Source organism: Danio rerio, chromosome 22 (assembly GCF_049306965.1).
Source record: "Danio rerio strain Tuebingen ecotype United States chromosome 22, GRCz12tu, whole genome shotgun sequence".
NCBI lineage: Eukaryota > Metazoa > Chordata > Actinopteri > Cypriniformes > Danionidae > Danio > Danio rerio.
Window position 1 is genome coordinate 38,737,560 of NC_133197.1, and position 25,623 is coordinate 38,763,182.

At 36.3% G+C, this 25,623-nt stretch overlaps 1 protein-coding gene and 2 non-coding genes across 6 annotated transcripts; all 3 read right to left on the minus strand.

Annotated features, from left to right (window-relative positions):
* Positions 1–6,959: 6,959 nt before the first annotated feature.
* On the minus strand, positions 6,960–24,011 carry ncl (nucleolin). Of its 4 annotated transcripts, none has more exons than XR_012397491.1 (17): positions 23,860–23,964; positions 20,993–21,097; positions 20,789–20,912; positions 20,576–20,692; positions 20,079–20,219; positions 19,873–19,998; positions 18,923–19,054; positions 17,355–17,444; positions 17,047–17,170; positions 16,290–16,426; positions 14,746–14,872; positions 14,536–14,666; positions 12,601–12,730; positions 9,714–9,859; positions 8,527–9,354; positions 7,747–8,359; positions 6,960–7,601 (listed from the first exon to the last, which is right to left on the minus strand). XR_012397491.1 is itself a non-coding variant. In NM_001076652.2 (17 exons), exons 1-17 carry the CDS (start codon positions 23,875–23,877, stop codon positions 7,543–7,545), a joined length of 2,118 nt encoding a protein of 705 aa, NP_001070120.2. In that variant the 5' UTR covers positions 23,878–24,011; the 3' UTR covers positions 6,960–7,542. The 4 variants fall into 4 exon arrangements, 2 of the variants coding, with proteins under 2 accessions (NP_001070120.2, XP_005170604.1); XR_012397492.1 differs by having other exon boundaries at positions 7,747–8,027; positions 9,228–9,354; positions 14,746–15,169; positions 15,391–16,426; NM_001076652.2 differs by having other exon boundaries at positions 7,747–8,027; positions 9,228–9,354; positions 19,873–20,002; positions 20,080–20,219; positions 23,860–24,011.
* On the minus strand, positions 9,062–9,192 carry LOC137489059 (small nucleolar RNA SNORA75). Its single transcript, XR_011008363.1, has one exon. It is a non-coding gene; the product is annotated as a small nucleolar RNA SNORA75 (small nucleolar RNA).
* Positions 10,508–10,631, minus strand: LOC137489060 (small nucleolar RNA SNORA75). Its single transcript, XR_011008364.1, has one exon. It is a non-coding gene; the product is annotated as a small nucleolar RNA SNORA75 (small nucleolar RNA).
* Positions 24,012–25,623: the final 1,612 nt, after the last annotated feature.

Below are 25,623 nucleotides of genomic sequence, written 5' to 3' on the forward strand. Positions count from 1 at the left end.
GACTGATTCCTGTGATGCTCCAGGGACAGACGAGTCTTCGCTGATGTCCAGCGTTCTCCAGCACCTAGACTGCAGCTCTGCACAAGACGTTAGATCAGAGGAGAAATGGTCGTGCCCAACTGAGCCTGGTTTCTCTCGAGGTTTTTTAATTCTTCACTTTCGCCAATTGGTGACGTTTTTTCCTCGCCACTGTTGCCATTTTCGGTTTTGGTTTTGTTTTTAACATTTTGGTGCATCCCAAGGTTGTAGCAGTACAGAGACAACAGAATAATGTGTTGAAGTACAAGTGAAATACAACATATTAAAAAACAAATACCCAAATTTAAGTGTTTGTCATTAGTCAGGTTGTTTCACCAATGAAAAATGTGTGATTTCATCTTTATTGTTCGTTTTTAAAGGCCATTTATTTATACAGTTATTTCCTGATGCATATCTTGAACAGCAGGAACAAAAAAATACAGGAAATAACTGGAACGACAGGGCCAAAAACATTTATAAGGGAAGTCTACAAACTGCTATGCAGACATTTGACACCAATCCTTTATATGACTAGACTTAAATCGCATCGTGTATAAAAAAAGAAAGCCAAAAGCCATGTCAAACTGTGACTCAACATGTATTATCTCGCTAAATAAAACCAGCGCAGGATTGATCCTCACCTACATCTGAAGCCATCCTGATTACTATCTGTGCTACTGTTAAACAATAAAGCATTAACCTTTAAACGTTCCTGATAGCGTGTGCTTTCACATTTGTGTCAACAGTGTGCCAAAATCGACACCTATAAAGAGATCAATGAAGGAGTCTGGTGTGGAAAAAACTGCTGGTACAAAGTCTAGACCTGAGCATTCATTCATTCTTTCATTTTCTTTTCAACTTAGTCCCTTTATTAATCTGGCCTTGGAACAGCGGAATGAACCACCAACTTATCCAGCATATGTTTTACGGAGCGGATGCCCTACCATCACTGGGAAACATGAATACACACTCATTCACACTCATACACACTCAACCAATTCACCTGTAGCGCATTTTTGTATGAGGAACTACTTTCTTCCGCGTTGGATTCAAATCATAAGCAAGCATCTTTTAAAGATTCGAACGACACTTTACATCTAACAAGGAGTGCCGAGTTACTTCATAGATCAATATGTTTGAGGTCGATGTTGAGCTCTTTTTCAGCCAACCATGTCTTTAAACAATTTACGGGCTATACAGTTTGCCGCACAGTGTTGTATTCATGCCGATTTTTTTCTAAATAGTCCAATTCTGCTGATTTAATGGCTACACTTCTTGCAGTTTGCTCCATTGATGTTGTCATTTCATCTTCTTCTTTATCTGATGGGCTTTCAAAGCTAATATCGAAGGATACATTAATAAAAAATGTACAATTTGTTTTGCTAAACGGATTCGCTGGGACGGTTTGAAACTTTGCATATTTTTAAATATCTTGCTTGAAACTCCTTGCAAGCGGAGTGATACTGTATACATGGGTAAATAGGCTGTATGGATGCTGACATTACTTAAATATCTCTCGGCTATCAGCCAATCAGATTCGAGAACCAGATAGAACTGTTTGTTTTATATATATATATATATATATATATATATATATATATATATATATATATATATATATATATATATATATATATATGTGTGTGTGTGTGTGTGTGTGTGTGTATGTGTGTGTGTGTGTATGTATGTATGTATGTATGTATGTATGTATTTATATATGTATGTATGTATGTAACAATGTATAACCATGGGTATTTATGGGTATTTTATTAAATCTGTTAGGAATTTGTGTTGAACAAAACAGCAAGTCAGATGTTTTTATACCCATCTGTGGTCTGTTTATCAAGAATAAAAGTGGTAAAAATCTTCACAGCAAACCCTAACAAATTTTTTACTGTGTCGTTATGCTATAACAAAACACTTCAGGGAAGATCAGCAATGTTGATTTATGACTGGAAATTCGAGTATTCGCTGCTGAGAAATGTTGAAAACTTCCTTAATAGTTCAGCAAGTGTGTGTACATTAGCTTTGCGAAAGAGTTAAAGTCTCAAGCCAAAGGATATTTCAGCTTTCTGAAACAATATTTACAGTGCATGTGTATATATATATATATATATATATATATATATATATATATATATATATATATATATATATATATATATATATATAGTCACAATTATTAGCTCCCTCTGAGTTTTTTTTTTTTTTTTTTTCAAATATTTTCCAAATGATGATTAACAGATTCAGGAAATTTTCACAGTATGTCTGATAATATTTTTCTTCTAGAGAAACTCTTATTTGTTTTATTTTGGCTAGAATAAAAGCAGTTTTTAATTTTTTACAAGTCATTTTAAGTTCAATATTATGAGCCCCTTTTAGCTATATATTTTTTCGATAGTCTACAGGACAAACCATCATTATACAATAACTTGCCTAATTACCCTAACCTGCCTAGTTCACCTTATTGACCTAGTTAAGCCTTTAAATGTCACTTTAAGCTGTATAGAAGTGTCTTGAAAAATATCTAGTCAAATATTATTTACAAATATTATTTAATATTATTTACTCATCATGACAAAGATAAAATAAATCAGTTATTAGAGATGAGTTATTAAAACTATTTTGTTTAGGAAAAAAAAAAAAAAAAAAAAAAATATATATATATATATATATATATATATATATATATATATAGTAATTGATTGATTAATTAAAGCTTTATATATTTTTTTATAAGTTAAGAATGACATAGTCGTCTGCCTCAAAACTTAGTTGATCTGATACCTTTATCTCCAACGGTGTCAGAGTAATAGATTAATTAAAGAGCTTAGTTTAGTTTATTCAACATATCAATAAATATGGATTCAGAACATATATAAAAACAAAAAAGGCAAAACTGTAAATAACAAACATTGTTAAAATAATATTCTGAGTATTTTACAGTAATGCCTTATCTCAAACCGTATTAGAGTTTATTTTATAGGTGTGTAAAAGTGTATTAAGTAAAAATGTTATTTCAGTGCCATAAATAAAAACAATAAAGCCACGATTAAAAAAAAACATTTGATTTAAATGGTGTTAATTGATTTATATTGTAGGGTCCAGCCAGTTAGTCCAAGTACGGTGTCTACTTGTGGACGAAGGTCCACTGCATGTTCGGTCTTTCCAGTGCACAATGTTGATTTACTTTACATTTAACTCATGTCTGACTACAATTTTAGTATGAGGTGGATTCGAATGCTAATATATTTATCCTGTAATGATAATAATGATAATAATAATACATTTTATTTAAGAGGCGCCTTTCTAGCAACTCAAGGACTCCGTACAATCAACTAGAGCAATAAAACAACAAGAGAAATAATAAAATATACACAGCAATAGTGCAGATAAAATTAAGTATTAAAAGCCATCTTAAATAAGTGGGTTTTGAGTCTTGATTTGAACAGTGTGAGGGAGTCAATGTTTCTGATGGCAGGTGGTAGTGAGTTCCAAAGCCGCGGAGCAGAGCGGCTAAATGCTCTGTTGCCCATAGTTGAAAGGCGAGAAGAGGGAACAGACAAGTGGAGAGAGGAAGAAGATCGCAGGGTGCGAGAAGGAACAGAAATGTGGATGAGGGCAGACAAATATGGAGGGGCGAGATTGTGGATGGCTTTGAGTGTTAACATCAAGATTTTAAAGTCAATTCGAAAATGAACTGGTAACCAATGAAGCTGCGGCAGGACAGGGGTGATGTGATGAGAAGAAGGGGTTCTGGTGATGATACGGGCAGCTGAGTTCTGGACCAACTGAAGCTTACGGAGAGATTTATGAGTGAATGATAATGATTGACCATGCTTTTACTGTTTTAAATAATGGTTTACACACAACATAGTTGGTCAAACATCTTGTCGCACTACTACATTTGATTTGGATTTTATTGTTTAAAAAAAGAAAAAGAAATTTTAAATGAAAATCTGAAATATTTTATGGCATGCTTCAAACAACAAGGGTCATTTAGTATTCAAAAATGTTTTATTTTGAATATTTTTTAAACAAATTTACACTACACATTTTCAGATTTGTCATAGTATATGTATTAAGCCTGGTACTTTTACCATAAACCAACATATCAACCATTTGGTAGAGGCTGGTATTTTCGAAATTACGGGATGTGTTGAAAAAATGCATTGAGTGTGTTAACTAGCGACATTAGGAGTTAAGAAATGCAATCCAAACATTTTTTTTTCTTGGTGGAGTAGTTAAAGGATTAAGCTGCCATCACCAATGCCTTTTATATAAAGTATTAAACACATTTCAGTAGATCAGCACTTTCTCCTTGTGTCATTGTTACACATAATTTTTCATATTTTATTTGTTTTGGTTTTTATGTTTGTATTGTTTAAGTTTTTACCAAAATCTGGTTTAATTTTATGTCAAAAGCTCCTTTAGAAATATTGTAAAATACATGACGTGTGCAAATTTTCCCCGCTGCTGTATTAAAAAACATAAACAAAACATATTAGGCTCCACTTGAAGTTAGTTTAGGGACAGAAAACCATATATGACCTTATAACTACACGTAAGTTAGTCAAATTAATTAATTTAGACTATGGTTACTTCATTGGTTGATGGTTGAGAAATTATATAAGTCTTGTGCAATAAATTATGTATGTCTCTCTGACTTAAAATATTATATGACAGGCGGAAAGAGTTCATGGATATCAAACCTAACCGCCGTATTTTGCATTGTGGTAACTAACACCACAACATGTGTTTTTGTTACATAATAAGCCTAGTTTACCTTTCAGACAACGGAGAGGAATCCAAACAAGTCATCTTCTTTAATTTTTAAATGTTAACTGCTGGAGGCGTTCATGTTGTCGTCGTGTTTTCCTCCATCTTCTTTCTTGAGGACTCTGACATCATCTGGACGTTTACCGACATTACAGCAGACGATTGTAGATCGAGAAGTACAATGATACGCCAATTATTTTACATTTGAGGAATAATCCTATATTAGTCACTGAATTAAAAAAAAAAAACGAAGAAAAAAGGGCATTTGTTTAAATGTATGATCGCTGACGTACGTGGCCATTCATGTGATCAAAGTATGAAGTGCTCATATATTTATACATATATCATCAAATATTTAGTATTAAAGTTTGCGTATTGGATAATCTAATTAAAGGGAATAAATGTGACCAATAGCTCTGTTTTAAATTGTCTAGAATTGTAAAACTATGCTACGTATATTTTTAATTCAGTAATGAAATCGACTAACCAAAAGTTTGGTCATATGGAGCCCAGCACGCGACAAAATTCTCAACTCTGAACTTTCACAAATTCGGTTTGACTCCATTAATTGTTTATAACATTAAGTTCAGTTTCTGATTATATAATCTGATATGCATATAAAACTATATAAAATTCAGCAAATGTCTCGGTACATATTTTAGTCTGTTTTTATCTGAAAATAAGTAACGAGAATTATTTATATCATTAATTTAATCTATTTTGTTAACAACAGCCCCCAACCTTCAAAGTAGCATAAAATATTTTTGATCGTCACTGAACAATTATCCTATATTGAATCGATTATGCGGAGCTGTATACCTTCTAGACCCATTTTAGAAGGTCCAACTGCTAATTAGAATCAACTCACAGTAAAGTGTAGAAGGGATACAGCTGCAGAAACGTCAATGCAGCATAATTTGACACTGTACAGCAGCAGTTAATAGTTTTACATTACTGCGGATGGTAGTTTTAGAGTAGGGGTAGACACCAAGTATAATTTCTGTTGTTATATTATTGTGAGAATTTAGTTTTGGGGTAAACATTAATAAAATAGAATGAGCAATATAAGAAACATACACTCTCAATGGACTCGTACTGGATTCCTGGAGGCCACAGCTCTGCAGTTTAGCTTCAATCACCTCTAACTCACACCTGCCTTATAGTCTCTAGTAGTTTTCAACACCTTGATTAGTTGCATCAGTTTAATTAGGGCTGTAGCAGAACTGCAGCCCATGTTCTATAAATGTGTTGTTTTTATTATTAGGACTAGGGACAGAGGTTAATAAAATACAATTAATAGGCTAGTTTGTAATTCACATTAACTTGCAGCCAGATTTGGAAATTATGTTTCTCCGAATGGACTGTTACATGTTAATAGTAGTTTTGATTTAAAGGTGTGATGTTTCTAATTTGGTCCCACTTTATATTAAGTGGCCTTAACTAATATGTACTTACATAGGAATACATAGTTCGTTACAATGTACTTTGTGTTAATACATGTATTTACTGTGTACGTATACTTGATTAAATACATGTAATTACATTTGTAAATACACTGTTGACCATCCCTTACACCTTAACCTACCCTTAAACCTACCCATGCCACCAAACCTGCCATAACCCAACCTCTATCCCAACTCAAAAGCACTACAAGTGTTCTCAAATACATTATAAACACAAAGTACATTGCATTTAATTTTTTTTGATGCAAGTACATAGTAGTTAAGGACACTTAATATAAAGAGGGACCTCTAATTTTAACATGGACACAGACGATTGATTAAAATGTTTGTATTTGTCCTGACAATGATTTCTTAACTTTACAACAAGTGAACATGTTTTATATCATCAAATATTGAACTAGCACATTTAATAACATGTTAGCAACATATACTAGCAAAATTTTATTTTAAATTTAGTAGGAAAACATGAATAAATTACACTACAGAATAATACAAATTGTGATTTTACTTAATTAAACAAGCCACTGATGGGATGCAATTTGAGCAATATGCCATTAAATGTAAATGCAGAGAAGTTGCACACATTCTTTTCTAACATATTCCAGCAGTGTTTGTGTGCTTATTTACACACACACTTATTGTTCAGGCTTTATTTTGATTTTATGCATCTGCCATTACGAAAATAAAGACCAAACCAAGTAGTTTAAAAACCATATTTAATCAAAATGGTTCTTTACATCATGAAAAAATCTGAACTGGAGGAAAAGAAAAACCCTAAAGTCAAAGCCAAATTTAATTTACATATAAATTTGACATCACAAAACACGTGCTGTTTTCGGTCTGTATCCCATTCAATCTTTTTTCATACAGATTTACATCTCTAAATACTAAACAGGAGTCAATTATGCATACGTTACAATATGCTTTGCACATTAAAAAGGTACTGCACATTAATCTGGCACCCTAAAGCAAACTTAAAAAAACAAATTAAATAAAAATTGGGTTTGAAATAAAGTGAGGAGAGAGGGAGGAATAGACACTGTAACAAAAAAGAGAAATGGGAAAAGAAACTGTTGCATGTACAACATGTACCTAAACCAGCAGAGCATTATTACAACATTCACATTAATGTTGAGGGATGGCGGGACACTGCAGAACTCACACAGTTAAAGGGGCGAGGGGGACGGGGGGCTCTGTACATCACCGGGACCTTCTGGAATGTCCTAGAAACGCTCTGACAACGAGGATTTAAGCAGTGAAAACAGTTCATTCAGTGAAACCTTTAATCATCAAACTTGATCTTCTTTCCTTGTGGTCTGTCCCCGAATCCACCTCGGCCTCCTGAAACGAAATAAAGAGCTCGTTTAAACCACTAGCACAGTTAGAAACAGGACAGACTGTTAAGACCTGGCTTAATTTAGGCTGCTGCTCTCCATTATGTATATCACACACAAAATCCCCAAAGAAGTGTATATTAGACACTGACCTCCTCCTCTTCCTCCTCTGAATCCTCCGCCGCCGCCTCTTCCTCCTCGTCCTCCCCTGAATCCGCCACCTCGTCCTCCTCCTCCTCTACCTCCAAATCCACCCCTTCCGCCGCCTCGTCCTCCAAAGCCTCCTCTTCCTCCGCCGAATCCTCCTCGTCCACCTTCTCCTTTGGGCTTGGCGTAGTCCAGAGTCACTTTGTTTCCGTCGATCTCTCCGTCATCCATGGCTTCTTTAGCTGCCTTGCAGTCTTGCTCGTTATCGAAGTCTACAAAACCAAACCTGGAGAACGGAAACAACATTTAGTCAGCATTTATAAGAAATGGAGATTTCTGGATCTTAAGGCAAGCCACTACAGGCCAAAACATTCATGCATCCGTCAACTGAGAATTTATGGACCTTTTATTGAGGGGTTGTACAGAGGTGCCCAAAAGTTTTCATATGCAGGGCTAAAAACCAAATATTGCGAGCCGTGGGCTGAAGGTCAATATATTAAACTAAATTACACTAAAGTTTCCATGTGCAATTTCCCAATTTATTTTATAATATTATTTACTAATAGAAAACATCAACTCAAATTGTATTATCTAACACAGTGTTTCTCAACCACGTTCCTGGAGGACCACCAGCTCTGCATATTTTCCATGTCTCCTTAACTGATTCAAATCAACTCGTTAGTAGAGATCGAAAGACTTGTAATGGGGGTGGCAGACAAAGGAGACAAACCATGCAGTGCTGGTGGTTCTCCTGGAACGTGGTTGAGAAATACTGACAGCATTACAGCTTTTTAAATGATAACCCATAGCAATAAAAACAAAATCACATTTATAACACAGTGGAGTTCAAAGCTGTATAGACTAGTCAAAGTGCTAAGACTTTAGTGAGGAAACCAAGGAATTGTGGGGGACAGTATGTAAATTAACTTACACCAATAAAACCATTTCAGATAGCTTTTAACAATAACAAAAGCAAAGAAAAGGTTTTTATTAAATTAAAATCTCTAAACCATCCCCATCATTCTCCCTCTTTCGGGATTGAAAGGCAGGCCAAAACAAAAAGGTTGCCATAGACTAATAAAAACAAAAATGTTGAGTTGTGCAAATTTTATTAAATTGCCTCATATGCATATTTAAACTGTTTGAAATAATTATTCTGATAGTGACTCATGTACTCTATCAAACGGAAAAGTTTGCTTATAAATTGTCAAACAATACAGAAAATAAAAATAGAATCCCAAATAGAACACATTCTATACTATTCAAATACTACCTTCTATGATGTAATCATTTTAGAACCATTTCACCTTGATCGATTTAAAGTGTCTCACATCAGACATCGGTGCGTCCCAAAACACTGAGAACACCTGATTAACTGTGATTTTGACTCTACTTCTCGTGCGAATCCATACACCGCCACTGGACTGACGGAGAGGAGCTCATGAGAAGCGTGATCAGGTGGAGAATCAGAGAACGGTATATTCACCCTTTCGATGATCCGGTGTCTCTGTCTGTGGCGATTCTGGCTGCGATGGCTCCATCAAAAGAGTCTTTCAGAGTCTGATCTGTGGTGTCGTCTGACAGGCCTTTGACAAACAGGGTTTTCGTAGGTCCTAGAAACAGTGGGAGACACCATTAACATCCAGCATTGACAATAAATCCGTAAATAATTTAAAATCATACATTTAATTTAGGTTAAAAATAATAATAATAATTATACAAACAATACGCAAGTCATGCTGGCTTCTAGAAATAAAACTCACAGCTAAAATCTTTATCCGGTATATTATATATATAACATATCAGGTTTGAAAATAAAAACCCATACACATGGTGGTCTCGATTTGCATTTTCGGCTTATTACATCTCAAACACAGCTGCTAACATTTACATCAATAGTCACATTTCAATATCGTTATGTAAATACACCGCTGCATCTTTCCACCTGTCAGTAAAGCACTGATCTACATACCAGAGTTTCCTCTTCCTCCGCCGCCTCTTTCTCTGTCGTTCTGGCTGTACTCTAATCTAATACTCCTGCCCTCGATATCTGTGTTGTTGCAGTTCTCCAGCGCCTCCTTGGAGTCCTCCACATTCTCAAACTCCACAAACGCATATCTGGAGAAAGGGAGAGGGGGAAAAAATTAAGTTACATTTACGGTTACAAAATCACAGCTATAGCCCAAAAAGCCATAGTGCAAACTATTAAAAGAGCAAGAGATTTAGAAGGTTGGAGGTTTGAGTCCTCAAACTGCTCCAGTTTGATTGGACTGTTGTACTCTATAGATCAGTGGTCACCAAACTTGTTCCTGGAGGGTTGGTGTCCTGCAGATTTTAGCTCCAACGCTAATCAAACACATCTGAACAAGCTAATCGAGGTCTTACTATGTGTATTTGAAACATCCAGGCAGGTGTGTTGAGGCAAGTTGGAGCTAAATCTTGCAGGGACACCGGCCCTCCAGGACCGAGATTGGTGACCCCTGCTTTAGATACTCCTACATACTATGAAACTTAACTGAAAAATCATCAAATCCTTGTCATCTATTTGCATTTATTAATTAAACAGACACTTAAATGAACTTTAAAACAAGGATGGAAACAACTTAAGGTTTTGTAAATGAATTTAGGCTGGTTATATTACGTTCCATCAACTATAAAGACTTTAATCTACAAATAATAGATCAGATTAGGTTATAATAGATTAGGTTATGCAACTATTTTTATATGACAATTAATTCAACTGCAGCATCTTTCCTAGACAGATTAAAGTGTCTCACATCAGACATCGGTGCAACACTGAGAACACCTGATTAACTGTGATTTTGACTCTACTTCTCGTGCGAATCCATACACCGCCACTGGACTGACGGAGAGGAGCTCATGAGAAGCGTGATCAGCATTTTTAGATTAGATTAGTTTACCACAGGGGGTCAGTAAAGTACACTTATTCAGATGAAGCACACCAAGTAGTGCACAATGTTTTCCAAAAACACTGAGTTTTAAGTGTCTGGTGGATGCGGAGAGGAAAGTGTGTAGCAATGGCTGGTTTGTCAGTCTGAGTGTTTGTTTTAAAAAAGGTCAATTTAGTGTCACAGAAATGTGCAGCAATAATAAAAAGAAATATTTTATTGCTCAAAACCTTGTCTTTTTTTTTTAAAAGCCAAAATTCACTGCTGTATATACAGTAAGCTAGGTTATGATCTTATCAGAGCTATGATGTAGCCGTGTATGCAATACCTTGTATATGCAATACTTTGCTACTCGTGCAGTATATTTACTTATTCTGGGTTTTAGTGTGTGGAAGTTTGTGCATTATGTTTTAAGATGTGCAATAGTCTATTAGCTGCAATATTTGTATGTTTTTTTTTTTAGGTGTTAAATATTTTTAGTGCAATATCATTGTTTTTTTTAAATGAGTGTTGTATCACTATTACTTGAAATATTTTGTGTGCAATTGTTTGTGTAATGTTATTGGTTTTGGTCAATATTATTTTCATTACTTGATATATGACTTAATAGTATTAGTTACCACTGATTCTTTTAAGTGTAATATCTTATATAATAGTTTGTGTATTTATGTATTGTGGCTGTTTCCTTCTATAGATTGGTTGGATTTATGTGACTTATTTCACTTAATTTATTTATTCTGTCTTGTGTTTGTGTTTCTGTGTTATGGCAGTCATTACGCAAGCAATTTCCTGCGGGATCAATAAAGTTTTCTAAGTCTAAGTGTGAGCAATGGTCTAAGATCACTTTAATGTCTTTAGAGTCAACTATAATAGGAACACCAAAGGGACAAGGGTTGTAAAAAGTATTGACTGGGTACAAATCAGCACTGAAATTATAATTGTAACAATACAATAATATTTGAGTGCCGATTGTTACTGAAGTGAATTAACAACCCTAAAATATAACAGAGATCACTTTCAGCTGACTCAAACAGATCTTGATTATATTGATTGCAGCAAATGGGGGAGAAACGAACTGAAGTTTGGTGCAGATCTTTTGAAATGGTTCCATTCCATTGCTGTATTTGCACCAAACAAATGACCAAGGACCAGCAGCTTCGGAATACGAATACATGATGCATTTAAGATTTGACATCAATCCAATACATCTGCAGAAACACTGCACCTTTTAAAATTAAAAGACACTATAGTTTGAGTAATATGGTTCTTACAAGTGCTGTCATTTAATCATTTAATAAAATCACACTCAAATATCAAGCATATCAAATACTAATGGTCATATAGTATAGGGAAAGGTGTGCTCCAAGCCCAACATTACTATCATTCACCCTTTAAACATCTGGTCATCTTTCATCTAAATATTATTCATGTCCTGCATTGTTCCTTCATGACGCTGCATTCTCTATGCATCGTTTTGCTTTCATGCAAAAGGATTTTTAATGTTCATTACACATTACAATTAGTTTAATTATACGACAGCAACTAATTAAATTTCCAAGAACTTTTTCCAAACTGGAAGCACTATTCAAACCTTGAAAACAGATTCTAATGCAAGGATTTGCAGCACCTGTAAGAACCGTGAAGCAAGCAACCACCAGCAAAGCTCTAGAAATTAACCTCCCAGTGTGCACACCCAGTTCCAATACAGATTATGCAAAACAGACATTGCAGTGTTTGATTGTCCTGCATTGACCTGAGGTAATTACTTTCTCAAAAAAGGCATTGAAAGCAAAACTGCACCAGATTTATGTAACATTTATGAGCGAACTAACAGACTGCTGTGAATATACCCTAAGTGAACTTGGTTTGGTCCCCGAAGGCAGCCTCGGTTTCATGAAAATACATTGATGGGCATCTGCTAGCTCATAAATTGCAGTAATTTTGCCGTACCCTTTGGGTCTGCCGTTGTTCTGTGGTATTCTGATGGACACGGCCTTCTCGAACACACTCTGGAGGGAGTCTTCACTCGCACTGAACGCCAGGTTGTTCACCACCAGCACTTTACTTGCAGACGGAGCACCTGAACAGGAAAAAACAAAGAGATCGCACTGTTAGCATTCAGAATAAATCACAACTGAGACCTGGGCAAGGCTGCAAGAGCAGTTAATAATAGACTAGTGCACATGTTAAAGCTGTCTAGTTGCCTTCAATCTGAATATTTTTGTGCTGAGCCAATAAAGTGGGCATGCATGGGGCGATTTTCAGTACTGAACATCTCATTTAACAAAAACAAAAAAAAAAAAAAAAGTCTATGAAAACTACATTTCTACACGTTTATGACAGGAAATTACATATGATTGCATTGAATTCACCAGATAATAAACGTTAATGTAAAACCTTCCAACCATCAAAATTCAACACTAAGTGCACCCATTTTAATGTCCTTTTAGGTCACAAAGACTGCTGGTGCAACTGGTCCCAGGACTGTAACAGCAGCAGCAGCTTAAAATCCTTTATTATAAAGAGCCTTTTGAAGTGGAAAGTTGAGGACTTCGATTAAATACGACTCTTTAATCAGGGTTCTTACACCTTTTCCAACTTCATATTCCAGCACTTTAAAGGTGCATTTTTATGCTTTTCTAGCACTTCACCACGGTAAATTATGTTGATATATGCTGTATGTACTTTCACATTTATATCCATTGTGCTATTAAAAAAAAAAAAAAAAAAAAAAGACATTTTACCTTTAGTTGTTGAACTTTGGAACATGGATTTATTGAAATTTATCACCCAAAAATGGTAAAATAATAATAATAATAATAATAATATTAAAAAGTTCAGCTATTGGATATCTTTAAGTTTTGGTCTCTTTCTTATAATCAGGTTAAGTTTGGGTGTACAACCAATCTTTCATGACCGATCGTTCATAATATTTCATGTGCATTGCCATTCAAAATTCGTGCAACAAATTAAATCCTTATGGGTCAGAACCATTCACTGTGAAGCCGGAAAAATGGAGTTTGCAGGTAGCAGCGTTTGCCACACATAAATTACAAAATGTTCCATTTAATCTTTCGTTTATTCATCACAATGTTGTCAGTCGTGCAACTGCAGAGCGTTCACCATCGCAAAAGGGCTTGCATTTACTAAGATTAAACTAATATTGCAGCTAATGAAAAGACTGTTGTTGCTATTGAGATGACGTTTGCAATTAATAAGATATACGTCAACTGTTTTAAACTTTAAGTGCTGCGGTTGGTGTTTTTAGGAAAAAATCCTGCGTGAATGGTCTCCTAAATATGCACATTTTGCAATGAAAACTTGTCGCACACCAACAATTTTATGCACAAATGCTCCCGAATATATTTTGAGCTTGCATAGATAAGAGTTTGGGTGCATATGCAACTAAAACAGTCGCAATTTCGGGCCTTGCAACTTCAAATTTCAAGCAGGTTCAAGCACTTTTCCAAAATCCAAGCGCATTTCTAACCTTGAGAAGACTATATTAAAAATCAAGCATTTTCCAGGATTTCCAGCACCCGTACGAACCTGGTTTAATATAGCGGACAGAATTTTTTTCTCTCCCCCACTCCTTAGTGCCCATTAGCAGAGCAATACATGCCACTTGGAAAACACCATTTGTGACCCCTAAATTCCTAACATCTATTTGACACGTATGCGGTCCAAAAAGTGCAGCTTCTGGCAGTGGTCGCTGCCAGCTCCTGTTGAAATTGACTTATGGCGCTCCCGATGGTGGTAGTGTGAATGCACGAAAAGTTGAATTAAGGCTGGACTATCTTCATGGTACCCAAAAACCCTGAACTTTTGCAAACTAGACTGAAACTGGCATCCCAGCACAGGCTCCAGGTCTGGTTAATTTCTCACCTCTGCCGCCCTGCCGACTCTTGTCTCCTGTGAAGTCGACGATGATGGAGCGTCCCTGAACATCTGAGCCCTGCGCCTCCTCTAAAGCCTTCTCTGCAATGGCCTCGGTCTTGAACTCAATGTAGGCGATTCTGGAAAAACAAAACCTCTAATCAAACTGGTTCAAAACAAGACATTGAACACTTTAGAAGCGTCAGAGTTTCCTCTTACCCTCTGCTAGTGCCGGTGTTGCCCATCGGTACTCTGATATCTACAGCCTGGTCAAAGATTTCCCTCAGGTCGTCTTGTGTTATTGAGTATGGAAGATTCTTCACGAATAAAGTGCGGGCGTCTCTCTCTGAGGGCAACAAACAATCAAACATTAGCGACTACAAGCTCTTTCACACTGCTCCAGATCAGTACTTGACCATCTAGGATAAGTTCAATTCTGTTCCTGTAGAAGCGAATTACATGGTTCCCACTCTTTGATGGACACCAGATTCAAGGACTTAAAATAAAGCCCTTTTGTAATTCAAACCCAGGGCCGGAGCAAGCCGAACGGCCGCTCTAGGCAGAGGACGAATACGCCGCCCTCAACCCCAATGTGAAAACGAAAGGGACCCGTTATGAAAATGAAGTGAGGTGTCGCGGACCTCTATTCTGCCGCCCTATGCGCGGATATAACGAAGGACGTGCGGGTGCTGAGGGAGGGGTCGCGGACACCGCCCTCTCTATTCTGCCGTCCCATGCGCGGATATAACAGAGGACGCGCGGGTGTCGTGGACCTCAATTGTCACCCTATGCGCAGATATAACTGAGGACAAGCGGATGCTGATGGAGGTGGTGTCGCTGATGCCGCCCTCTCTATTCTGTCGCCTATATGCGCAAATGTAACTGAGGTCGCCCTAGGTCGCCTCTATGGATGCACCGGCCCTGTTCACACCCCAGCATATGTAGCTCCATGAAGTGTCCATCCTGTGCTTAATATGTGCATTAGAAATATCATGCAATGCTTTAACTATGCCTGAAATTCAAACACCTTCAAGGAGCATGGTAACCCTGTGAATAGTTTAGCTCAGGAGTGCCTACACTCAGTCCTGGAGGGCCCGTGTCCTACAGATTTTAGCTCCAATTTACCTCAACACACCAGCAAGGATGTTTCTAGAAAGCCCAGGTGTGTCTGATATGGGTTGGAGTTAACTTTTGCATGACACCGGCCCTCCGAGACCAAATTTGGACACCGGACACCCCAGATCTAGAAAGATGCAAGATTTTAATATCGAAACAAAGTCACAGTTAAAGCATCTTGTGAAGTTCTCTGTCTTGGCAAGGATGGTGAAGGTCATAGCCAGACTTAAACAGTACAAGAAAGAAGCTAAAGGTCTTGGATCTAAATCTTCTGAACCCACTTTATTCGGGAGCAAAGGAAAGATGCTGAGCTCTTTATTATTTGATTGGTTCATCAAGCATCTTTGTCAAGAGCTTAATCAGCTAGCCCAGGTGTGTCTTGAGTGGGATTAGAACTAAACTTTGTAGGACAACGGCCCTCCAGGACCAGGTTTGGGCACCCCTGGTTTACCTCCTACACTAATTAACCACAGCTGAAATGCGTGATCCTAATCAAGGTCTTGCTACATGCTCTCAAGCATGAAGAGGGCAAAACTCATCAAGTAAGGCTTGATTGTCTGCTCTCTCCAGGCTGAACACTTCTGATCTAGAGCATCCACACGAGTTCAGTAGAGTGAGATTACGTGAAGCAGAAGATGCGGGTTTACCTTTCTTGTTTTCCTGCGAGTTCTCTTTGCTTCTGGCTTTGTCCAGTTTGACTGGCTGACCCAATAACTTCTTGCCATTGAGCTCTAAAGCCTTCTGCAACTCTTCCTCTGAGGCGAAGTCAACGTAGCCGAATTTCCTTCAAAGACAAAGATGGTCAAAAACTGCTTCATGATTTTACATAAATCCAACACTGCAATATTGTTTTTCTGCAATAGCACGATAGGAAAAACTCTTCAGGTGCCTTGAATAGCTCTATTTGGAAAGAAATAATTATAATGCATCATTCACACTCTACAAAATCCCAAACAATCTAAATTAAACTAACTGCAAGCAAACAGGAATATTACAGGTTTTCTTCATATTTGTTGTAGGCATTTTATAGTTCTAGTCAAACATTGTTCAGATACAGAAAATGTGTCAAACAACAGATTTATTTACTGAATTAAATATACAAAGAATGCTATTAATGCCCTCAAAATGTTGTTTTTGTGCCCCTGAATGCTTTAAGCTCTCTTGAAATGCTCTCAGGTCTTAAAAACATATGCAAATGCTAATCTGACTCCGTAAGGCTAATACTGATCTGATTAATACTAATATGCAGTGACTACATATTGCAGACCCTGTGATATGAATATTGCTGACGCACACGTTGTGATATCAATGTTAAAACAATCTATTGTGCAGCCTTACATCAAATCAACTTCTATTTAAATGAATCAGCCTAAAAATAGGATTTAATAACAGTTTCCTCCTTACTTTGTTCCACCAAGTCGCACATCCTGAATTTCAAGGCCCTCCTTTGAGAAGAACTTTGAGATAGCCGACTTCAGTTCGTCAAAGTCTTTATTGTTGTTCAGGTTGCCCAAAAAAAGACTGAAACCTGCAAATACGAAACCAAAAATGTTTCATTTCTCCAAACAAAAGATGAAGATATCCCCGTTTTAAACACTCAAACAAGCATCAGAACAGTAATAAGGTGACATCACATACATCAGTATTAAGTCCCTTGTTGATCATCATGTGTAGTTTTAATAACTTGGTAAAGTATTGAAAACAAGTCTCACCCTCGCCATCGGTTTTAGCCTTCTTAGCCGGCGGCGTTCCCTTCTCTTTTTTGGTCTCGGCTTTCCTCTTAGCTGGAGTGGCCGGGGTTTCTGGAGAAAAATAAATCAATATTTCAGGCCCTAAAAACAAATACTTTGCAGTATTAAGAACTGAAAGGTCACATGAAGGACTTTGAAATGCTCATCTATTCAATGTTTGATGTAATTTCAACAAATATGAAGACAGAGACATCTAAAAGAATTTCAAATTAATTTCACAAGACCTTTAAAGGGGGTTTGAGGCACACATTTACCAAGCATGAACAAAAATGCCCCATAAAATTCAATCTCTATAACTCAGACTTGGAGGCCGACAACTGATGCAAGCTGATAAATTTCAAAAAGGTTGTATATTTTTATACAGTGAACTGATTTCATTTTAAAAACTTCTTGAAAGTTTGAACTGATCTTCGAATAGCATACTCAAAGCAAAAGAGCAATAACTTACAAAATTACCAGGTGATCATAGAAACCTATACTCACGACTTTACATACACCAGCATGCCAAAAATAAACCCATAGCAAATTAAGCAATGTGGCATAAAAATAGGTCAAATGAAACGGGATTAACAAATTAAATTAAATAAAATGAAAACGAAAATAAAACTACAAGCTGAAACCAGCCTAAATGTCCTCAAATAAAACTTTACAGTAAACGTACAAATGTTAGCTATTAGACACTTATTACCACCCACTCTCCCACAAGATGCATGCTTAAAGTTGGTAAACTTTAATTCATAAAAGTTATTAATAGCCGATTTAAGCTTTGCCAGCATGCATTCACTGCATCAAATACACAGGTATAAACAGATACACAACATAAACGGGTTTCATCTCATTTAATTCGATGAAATTATAATCATGGATATTTTTCCGAACAACCAGAAAGAGGGCATTTAGAATTTAGCAATAAACCATTTCTTCTTTGCCTAGATAAATGCCAATTCAATTAGCTTTTAATCGAATTGCCGTCAATCGAAATGATGCATTTAACAGATTAATGGTATCAGTTTAAAAAGAAAGCCAATATTATTGGCAAGGAGTAGCTCTTTGAAGGGTAAAGAGAAAGTGAAACACCAAATTACTACATCAAGTTTGGATCGGCACACAGTACTTCAGATAGATTCACTTTGCATTGAGAAAACGCAACATTTGTTAATCTTATGAGCAAATGAAGCAGCCAAGGTACAGCCATTCACATTAGTCAGCATTGAAGCTGCACCATTGAGGCATTTAGGATTATTCTGCCCTCAAAATTGGTTTTAATAAACAAGTTTGTGAATTTGTTTAATTCTGCACTCACATGAGATTGGTCTCATTGCTGCAGTGACTAACTGGAGCTTTTGCGCAACTCTCCACTAGACTCATTTCACAGACCGACATGATTTACTTGTATGTAATCTGCACATGCACGCACAATAAAAATTAATAAATAAGTTAATACACAAATAACCTTTATACCATGCATATAATTACATTTGTTTTTACCCTGGAACCAGAGAAATGTCAAGACCGTTATAAATATATACCTTCTTCCTCCTCATCATCATCATCTTCCTCATCGTCGTCATCTTCTTCCTCAGACTCCTCCTTGGCCTTCACCATTCCTGCTTTCTTGGCTTTGGGCGCAGGTGTTGTGTCCATTTCCTCCTCTTCTGAATCTATGAAGACCAATGCAAAGCAGATTTGAGGCAAACATAAGACACCAAGAAATATTTAATAAATGCATTCAAAGCAAACATCAGACCCACTGTTTTACAGTCGCCATAATCAGCTTCTCTGGCTATTTAATAGCAAAATAATATCAAATTGACCGCCCTTTATAAATCAATTGTGTATAATAACAACGACTTTAATAAAAAGAGACAACAGCAACAAATGCACACGATTAAGGGCATTTAAAATAAATATTTTATTATCATCAGAATTATATAGAAAGAAAAGTTTAAGGGTTACTTTTGCTAAATTGTACAATATTAAATGGAGTCATACTTCATTTGAAGTCTCTCCTGACAAAATTTGTTGTCTGATAACATTAAAAATAGGGCCTCCCACAAGTGTATACGTTTACCCGTTTGCTTTGTTGCAACATTGACATTTCTTCTGCTTTTAAGTAAAAGTAAATGTCCACAAGTAAATCTTATGAGCAACACAGCATCTTATGTAAACAATCTCATGTCTGGAGTTAATAAAAATAAATAAAATACTGGCTGGATTTCAATAAGTTACATATTTTCTGAGCACTAATCCTATTCTGCTTAATCTTGTCTGCTTGTTCATTTACAAATAGTCCAACATGTCCTGGGATCCAGTAGAAAACTGTATTATAAAGCTTTCTCCATAGCTCATTCACTTTGATGGCATCAATAATGCTCCACCTTAAAATAATTTAACATTTGTCCCACTGCATTATCAGAAGGTTTCAGTACTCACCACAAAGCATGCAGCATTTCATAAAATATTTCAATCAAACACTCACCATCCTCCTCTTCGTCATCATCCTCCTCTTCATCTGACTCCTCTTTGGCTGCAGGTGCTTTAGCTGCAGGTTTAGCCGCTGCTGCAGCTTTTTTAGGAGGCGGAGCTTCTTCCTCTTCAGATTCATCTTCGCAAATGGAAGCAAAGACATTGATTTAGATGACGCATTGTGCATTTGATTTCACTTAAAACCAGAATATTACATACCATCATCATCGTCATCCTCAGACTCCTCAGCAGGAGCTGCTTTCTTCACGGGAGCTGCTTTCTTGGCTGGTGTGGCTTTAGCTGGTGTAGCTTTGGCAGGAGCCTTCTTGGGAGGTGGAGCCTCTTCCTCGGATTCATCATCTAGAAATACAGAAGATTATATAAAAGTAATACATTTTAATCATGCCTAAAGGGTTAAATTCATTAAAATTGATAATGCATTTAATTTCCTTGGTAATAGACCACCCAAAAAATGCAATCAATTTCACACCCTTTGCCTAATAAAAAGAAATTGAAACATCTTGTACACCAGTAACCATTGATCTTCTTAGTTTGTTTTTTGTACTATGGAAGTCAATGGCTATCATCTTCAGTGTTCAGAAAAGTCAATCAGGTTAGGAACCACTTGAGGGAGAGTAAATGAGTCATTTAATAACTGTGAACTATCCCTTTAAAACTGCTGATCTAATAAACATCTAGGCAGATAGTTTTCATACCATCATCATCGTCGTCATCCTCTTCACTGGACTCTTCAGCAGGAGCTGCTTTCTTTGCAGGAGCTGCTGCTTTAGCTGGAGCTTTAGCGGCCTTCTTTGGAGGCGGAGCTTCCTCTTCTGTGAAGTACAAGTCAATGCAAATTACACCTGACCTTCAGACTCAAAGGAATAAAAAAAATAAAATAAAAATGCACGACTGAAAACTTTGCTAACCAGATTCATCATCTTCATCGTCGTCATCTTCATCCTCACTCTCCTGTTTGGCAGCAGCTTTTCCGTTTTTCACTGCCTTCACAGGAGCCGCGTTTTTCTTCGCTACAGCTTTGACTGGTGGTGCCTGCCGAATACACAGTTCATTAAATACCTTTCAATAGCAACAGGAAAAAAATAAAGCGCATTATTTGTCAGCCTCCTCACCTCTTCTTCCTCATCGTCATCACTGTCCTCCTCGCTGGATTCCTCTTCCACTTCTTTAGGAGGTGGAGGTGCCTTTTTCTTCGGCGGCGCATCTTTTTTAGCTGCCTGTAACAAACAAGCAATGAAAATATTAATTTAAATGTTGATTTGTGCGATTAGAAATTGATTTAGCAACTAGACAGTCAAAGCTTTGCACATTTAGTCAACAGAAACCTCAAATGGTTTCAGTTTCAGTTTCAGTCCTGCGGTGCAAGAAAGATTTAACAGATTGTTTTAGCACTTGTGCATGTATTAAACACGAGTTCCACCCTTTATAAATTAGCTAGATGCCATTATGCAGAAATGACAGCATATAGTTTAAGCTTCAATCAATGACACATTCAATCTTGATGCATTCGAACGCTTTCACTTCAGCATTTGTTTGGAGATCATGAGGTGTGGCTACTCTTGTTTAGGCTATATAAAGCTTTAAAAGTGCAATAAATTTAATACATCTGTATGCTCAGCGTTCATACTTCATAAACAGTCATAGCTGAAACCATATTGCATTGAATTAGAAACTTACAATTGGTAAAGCTGACAAGAATACAAAATTCTGAATGTCACCATGTTTATAGCATGATCCATTATTAATCTTTTCACACTTGAAATCTCAAATGTCATTATATATATATTAATGAAAAAAAAAACCCTACATGAATTTTTATACAAATGTTCACTTAAATCAGTGACAATTATTCTGATTTAATGCACTACGATGTAGAATATGTACTTAATGTCCCACACTCAGAGCAAATGTCAAGTCTTACTAGCCGATTGAGTGAGCACACTTTCGTTCTGCCCAATCAGAACTTTTCAATCTGCCTCTTATCGGTCTCATTAATTTGCGGAGTGTACTTTCACAATTATTATATTATTGTAAGTATAATAACAAGGTGTCTACAAGTTCCAGCAAGTCAAATTTAAGACCAATTCAGACTTGCACAAGGCTAAACACTAAAGATTTTTTAATGGCCAAGTTAAAACCATATCATTAAAAACAAATGTTTTTGCAAAGATAAATAAAACCATATTAATATGCAAATAGTGTAAATGATGTTTTTTTTAAACTTATGAAATATAATGTTAGTTATTAGACGGGTGCTGTCCTGATTGGGTATAGCTTTACAGAGGAAAATTAAGACCAGTTTAAAATTAAGACCTACAACACAATAGTGCAGCGGATTAAAGACTTTAAGGCCTAAAATTCATATATATTTAATTTTAAAACTTTACAATTCTGCAGATACCTTAAATAAGCTACATCATCTCCTTACTTTGAGCTGATGCACAAAAAGGAAAGGTAATTTTTTTTATCTTACTGTTTGCTCAAGCGAAAAATGATTTCAATTTCTGAATATTTAACAACTAATTTGAATAAATGGTGAAATTAATATTATTAATATATAATAACATATATAATAATAATCATATCTATGCAGTGAAACAGACTGAGCTGAATCTTGACTCAAATCAAAAAAATCTGTCAAAACAAAAATTGCAATCAAGACATTTTCTCCAAATCGCACATCCCCCTTAGCTCTTGCAGTTAGGGCTATGAAAGGGTCAAATAAACTAAACATCTAGGGGGGGAAAAAAAAAAGTACACCCAAGTTGTCTCAAGACAGACATAGTTGACCAATGAAAGGTCTTAACCATCCTCAAATGTTGACTTGTGTACATTTAACAAGACTTGGCATTCATTAAGTTCACAGGTAACTTGTGCATGTTTAAAACACAAACACAATCTTGCATAAACAAGCGTAAGATTTCGCATAAAAATCTGAATTCTCATCTAAAACTTTTCATCTTTAGTATTAATACATTTATAAGACAAATGTGCAAAAAAAAAAAAAAAAAAAAAAAAAAAGATAAATACAAGACTGGCACAACACCAATTAAAATATTTAGATTGGTTCCTAAAATCCAACATTTTTACCTTTCAATCACTAAAGGTGTAACACGTGTTATTGGAGATTTTGCATATAATTCATTCGTGGTACAACCTTTTAAAATTTGACTATTAAGTGCATGACTTAATGTAAATAATGTACTTATACAAATAATAAACTAAAATAAAATTATGACTGTTAATGAATATTTCTTAAGTATGGATCTGTAACAAAGTACTCAAAAAGTAAAGTACTGCTCGCGAAACTCCCCGCGTGGATCATCCCACGTGGGTTGAACGTAACACGTGGAAAACACACGTTAACCCTACAGCGAAGTAGAAATAACGTAATTAAATTAAATTTCGTGCCGCATTTACATACTTGACTCATATAAACAGTGAAACACGAGTTAAAACGCAATTGTGTTTAGTGCACGGTCTTATACGTGTTAAATGCCCCCACATTCACTACAGAGAGCCAAAATGGAGGCGTTTAGCATTTAGCTACTTTCCACGCATGGCGAACAAATGCCTTGGAGCTAAATCCACGACACATTAACACCTCCCCAGGGTTTATTAATCAACGCAATTTGTTTTTACAACATCACAAAACGAGTCTTCTTAAAATTCACCACGCATGTTCATCATGCGTGTTTGTTGAGGCCTGCAAATGCAGAAGCGTGGTCGGCCATGTTACCTTCACAAACAGGAAAAGCAGAAAACACACGCTAGCTCATTTTAGCCGTCAATACTGATCCTTAAATAAGTATTTGAATATTTAACCTTACATTCCGACGAATATTATATATGTTAAACTAAATATAACTCACACACATGGGCCTTCTCGCCAAATGTAAAAATAAAAACAGGAAAATACGCATTTTGAGATCCGTGCTGCATTTAAAGCGACAATAACGGATTGACGGTAATATCTTACCTTAGCGAGCTTTACCATGACTGAGGGCTGTTTTTACAGTAAAGCTGATAACTGAAAGAGAGAGATGGTAAGAACCGTTCAGTCACACGTGTTTCTCTCTACAGGACAGAAAAGAGCGCTCGATACGCTTTTAGTACGTCCTGAAAAACCCCGCCCACTACACCCATGACGTTTACCATATGCGCGTTCACGAAGCTCAATGTGAACCGAGTCGCTGCTGTTCAGACTCGTTATCTCCATTCGGTTCTTTTGAACAGTTTTTTTCTGATTTTTTTGCGCTCATTGAACAGTATGAATGAATGAATGAATGAATGAATGAATGAATGAATGAACTAGAAATTTAAAGTTCGTAGACAAACTTGGTCTCTTGAGAAAGCCGAGTCTGAAAGTGTGAAGTTTAAATAACTGAAGTGTTTTAAGTTTGAAACAGTTATCAAAAGATTAGCATGTTTCCAATATAGTTTGGTATGTTGCTAGGGGTTCTCAGTGGTTGCTATGCAGTTGGCAAGGCATTGCAACTCAGTTGTTTGGTTGTTCTGATTGGTTGCTAAGGTGTTGCTAGCCAGTTGTTAGGGTGTTCTGAGTGGTTGCTAAGGTGTTAATAAGTAGTTGCTAAGGCATTGCTAGGCGGTTGCTAAGGTGTTGCCTGGGACTTCTGAGTTGTTGCTAAGGCATTACTAGGAAGTTGTTAGGGTGTTCCAGGTGGTTTCTAAGACGTTGCTAGGTGGTTGCTTATGTGTTCTGAGTGGTTGCTAAGGTTTTGCTAGGCGGTAGCTAAGGTGTTTCTAGGCAGTTGCTAGGGTGTTCTAGGTGGTTACTAAGATGTTGCTAGTCGGTTGATGTGTTCTGAGTGGTTGCTAAGGAGGTGTTAGGTGGTTGCTATAGATGATCTAGCTCGTTGCTTATGTGTTGCTAGGTGGTTGCTAGCATGCTCTGATTGGTTGCTAGGCCGTTGCTAAGGTGTTGCCTGGGAATTCTGAGTGGTTGCTAAAGCATTGCCATATATATATATGTGTGTGTGTGTGTGTGTGTCATTGCAAGGCATTGCTAGGTGGTTGCTAGGGTGTTTCAGGTGTTTCAGGTGGTTACTAAGATGTTGCTAGCAGTTGCTAGGTCATTTCTAAGGTGTTGCTAGGTGGTTGCTAAGGTGTTTTGAGTGGTTGCTAGGTGGTTGCTAAGGTGTTCTGAGTATGTTTCAAGTATGATTAGTATATATTGGTATGTCATTACCATATATATATATATATATATATATATATATATATATATATATATATATATATATATATATATATATATATATATATATGTGTGTGTGTCTGTGTGTGTGTGTGTGTGTGTGTGTGTGTGTGTGTGTGTGTGTGTGTGTGTGTGTGTGTGTGTGTGTGTGTGTGTCATTGCAAGGCATGTCATGTTTCTAATGTGGATCAGTATATTGTCAGTATGAACTGGTATGTCACTCACTTTAACGTTAATTTTACAGAATCACTGTGCTTATCACTGGGTGACGAGCTGTTATAATACGCTAAAAGCATTATGTAAATTTTATATATATATATATATATATACATATATATTTATTTATTTATATATATATATATGTATATATATATATATATATATATATATATATATATATATATATATATATATATATATATATATATATATATATATATATATATACGTATGTTGTCAATATAACTTATTTCTTAGACAAAAACAAACTCTGTGCCTCGCTGTAAATGCTAGCGCTCCCGTTTT

Excerpts from the sequence above, each read along its gene's own strand:
- ncl (NM_001076652.2), bottom strand. Across the intron at positions 20,693-20,788 it reads CGATGAAGATGATGAATCTG|AAGAGGAAGCTCCGCCTCCA; the intron begins GTTAGCAAAGTT and ends TGTACTTCACAG. Across the intron at positions 12,731-14,535 it reads GAGTCGGCAGGGCGGCAGAG|GTGCTCCGTCTGCAAGTAAA; the intron begins GTGAGAAATTAA and ends TTTCCTGTTCAG.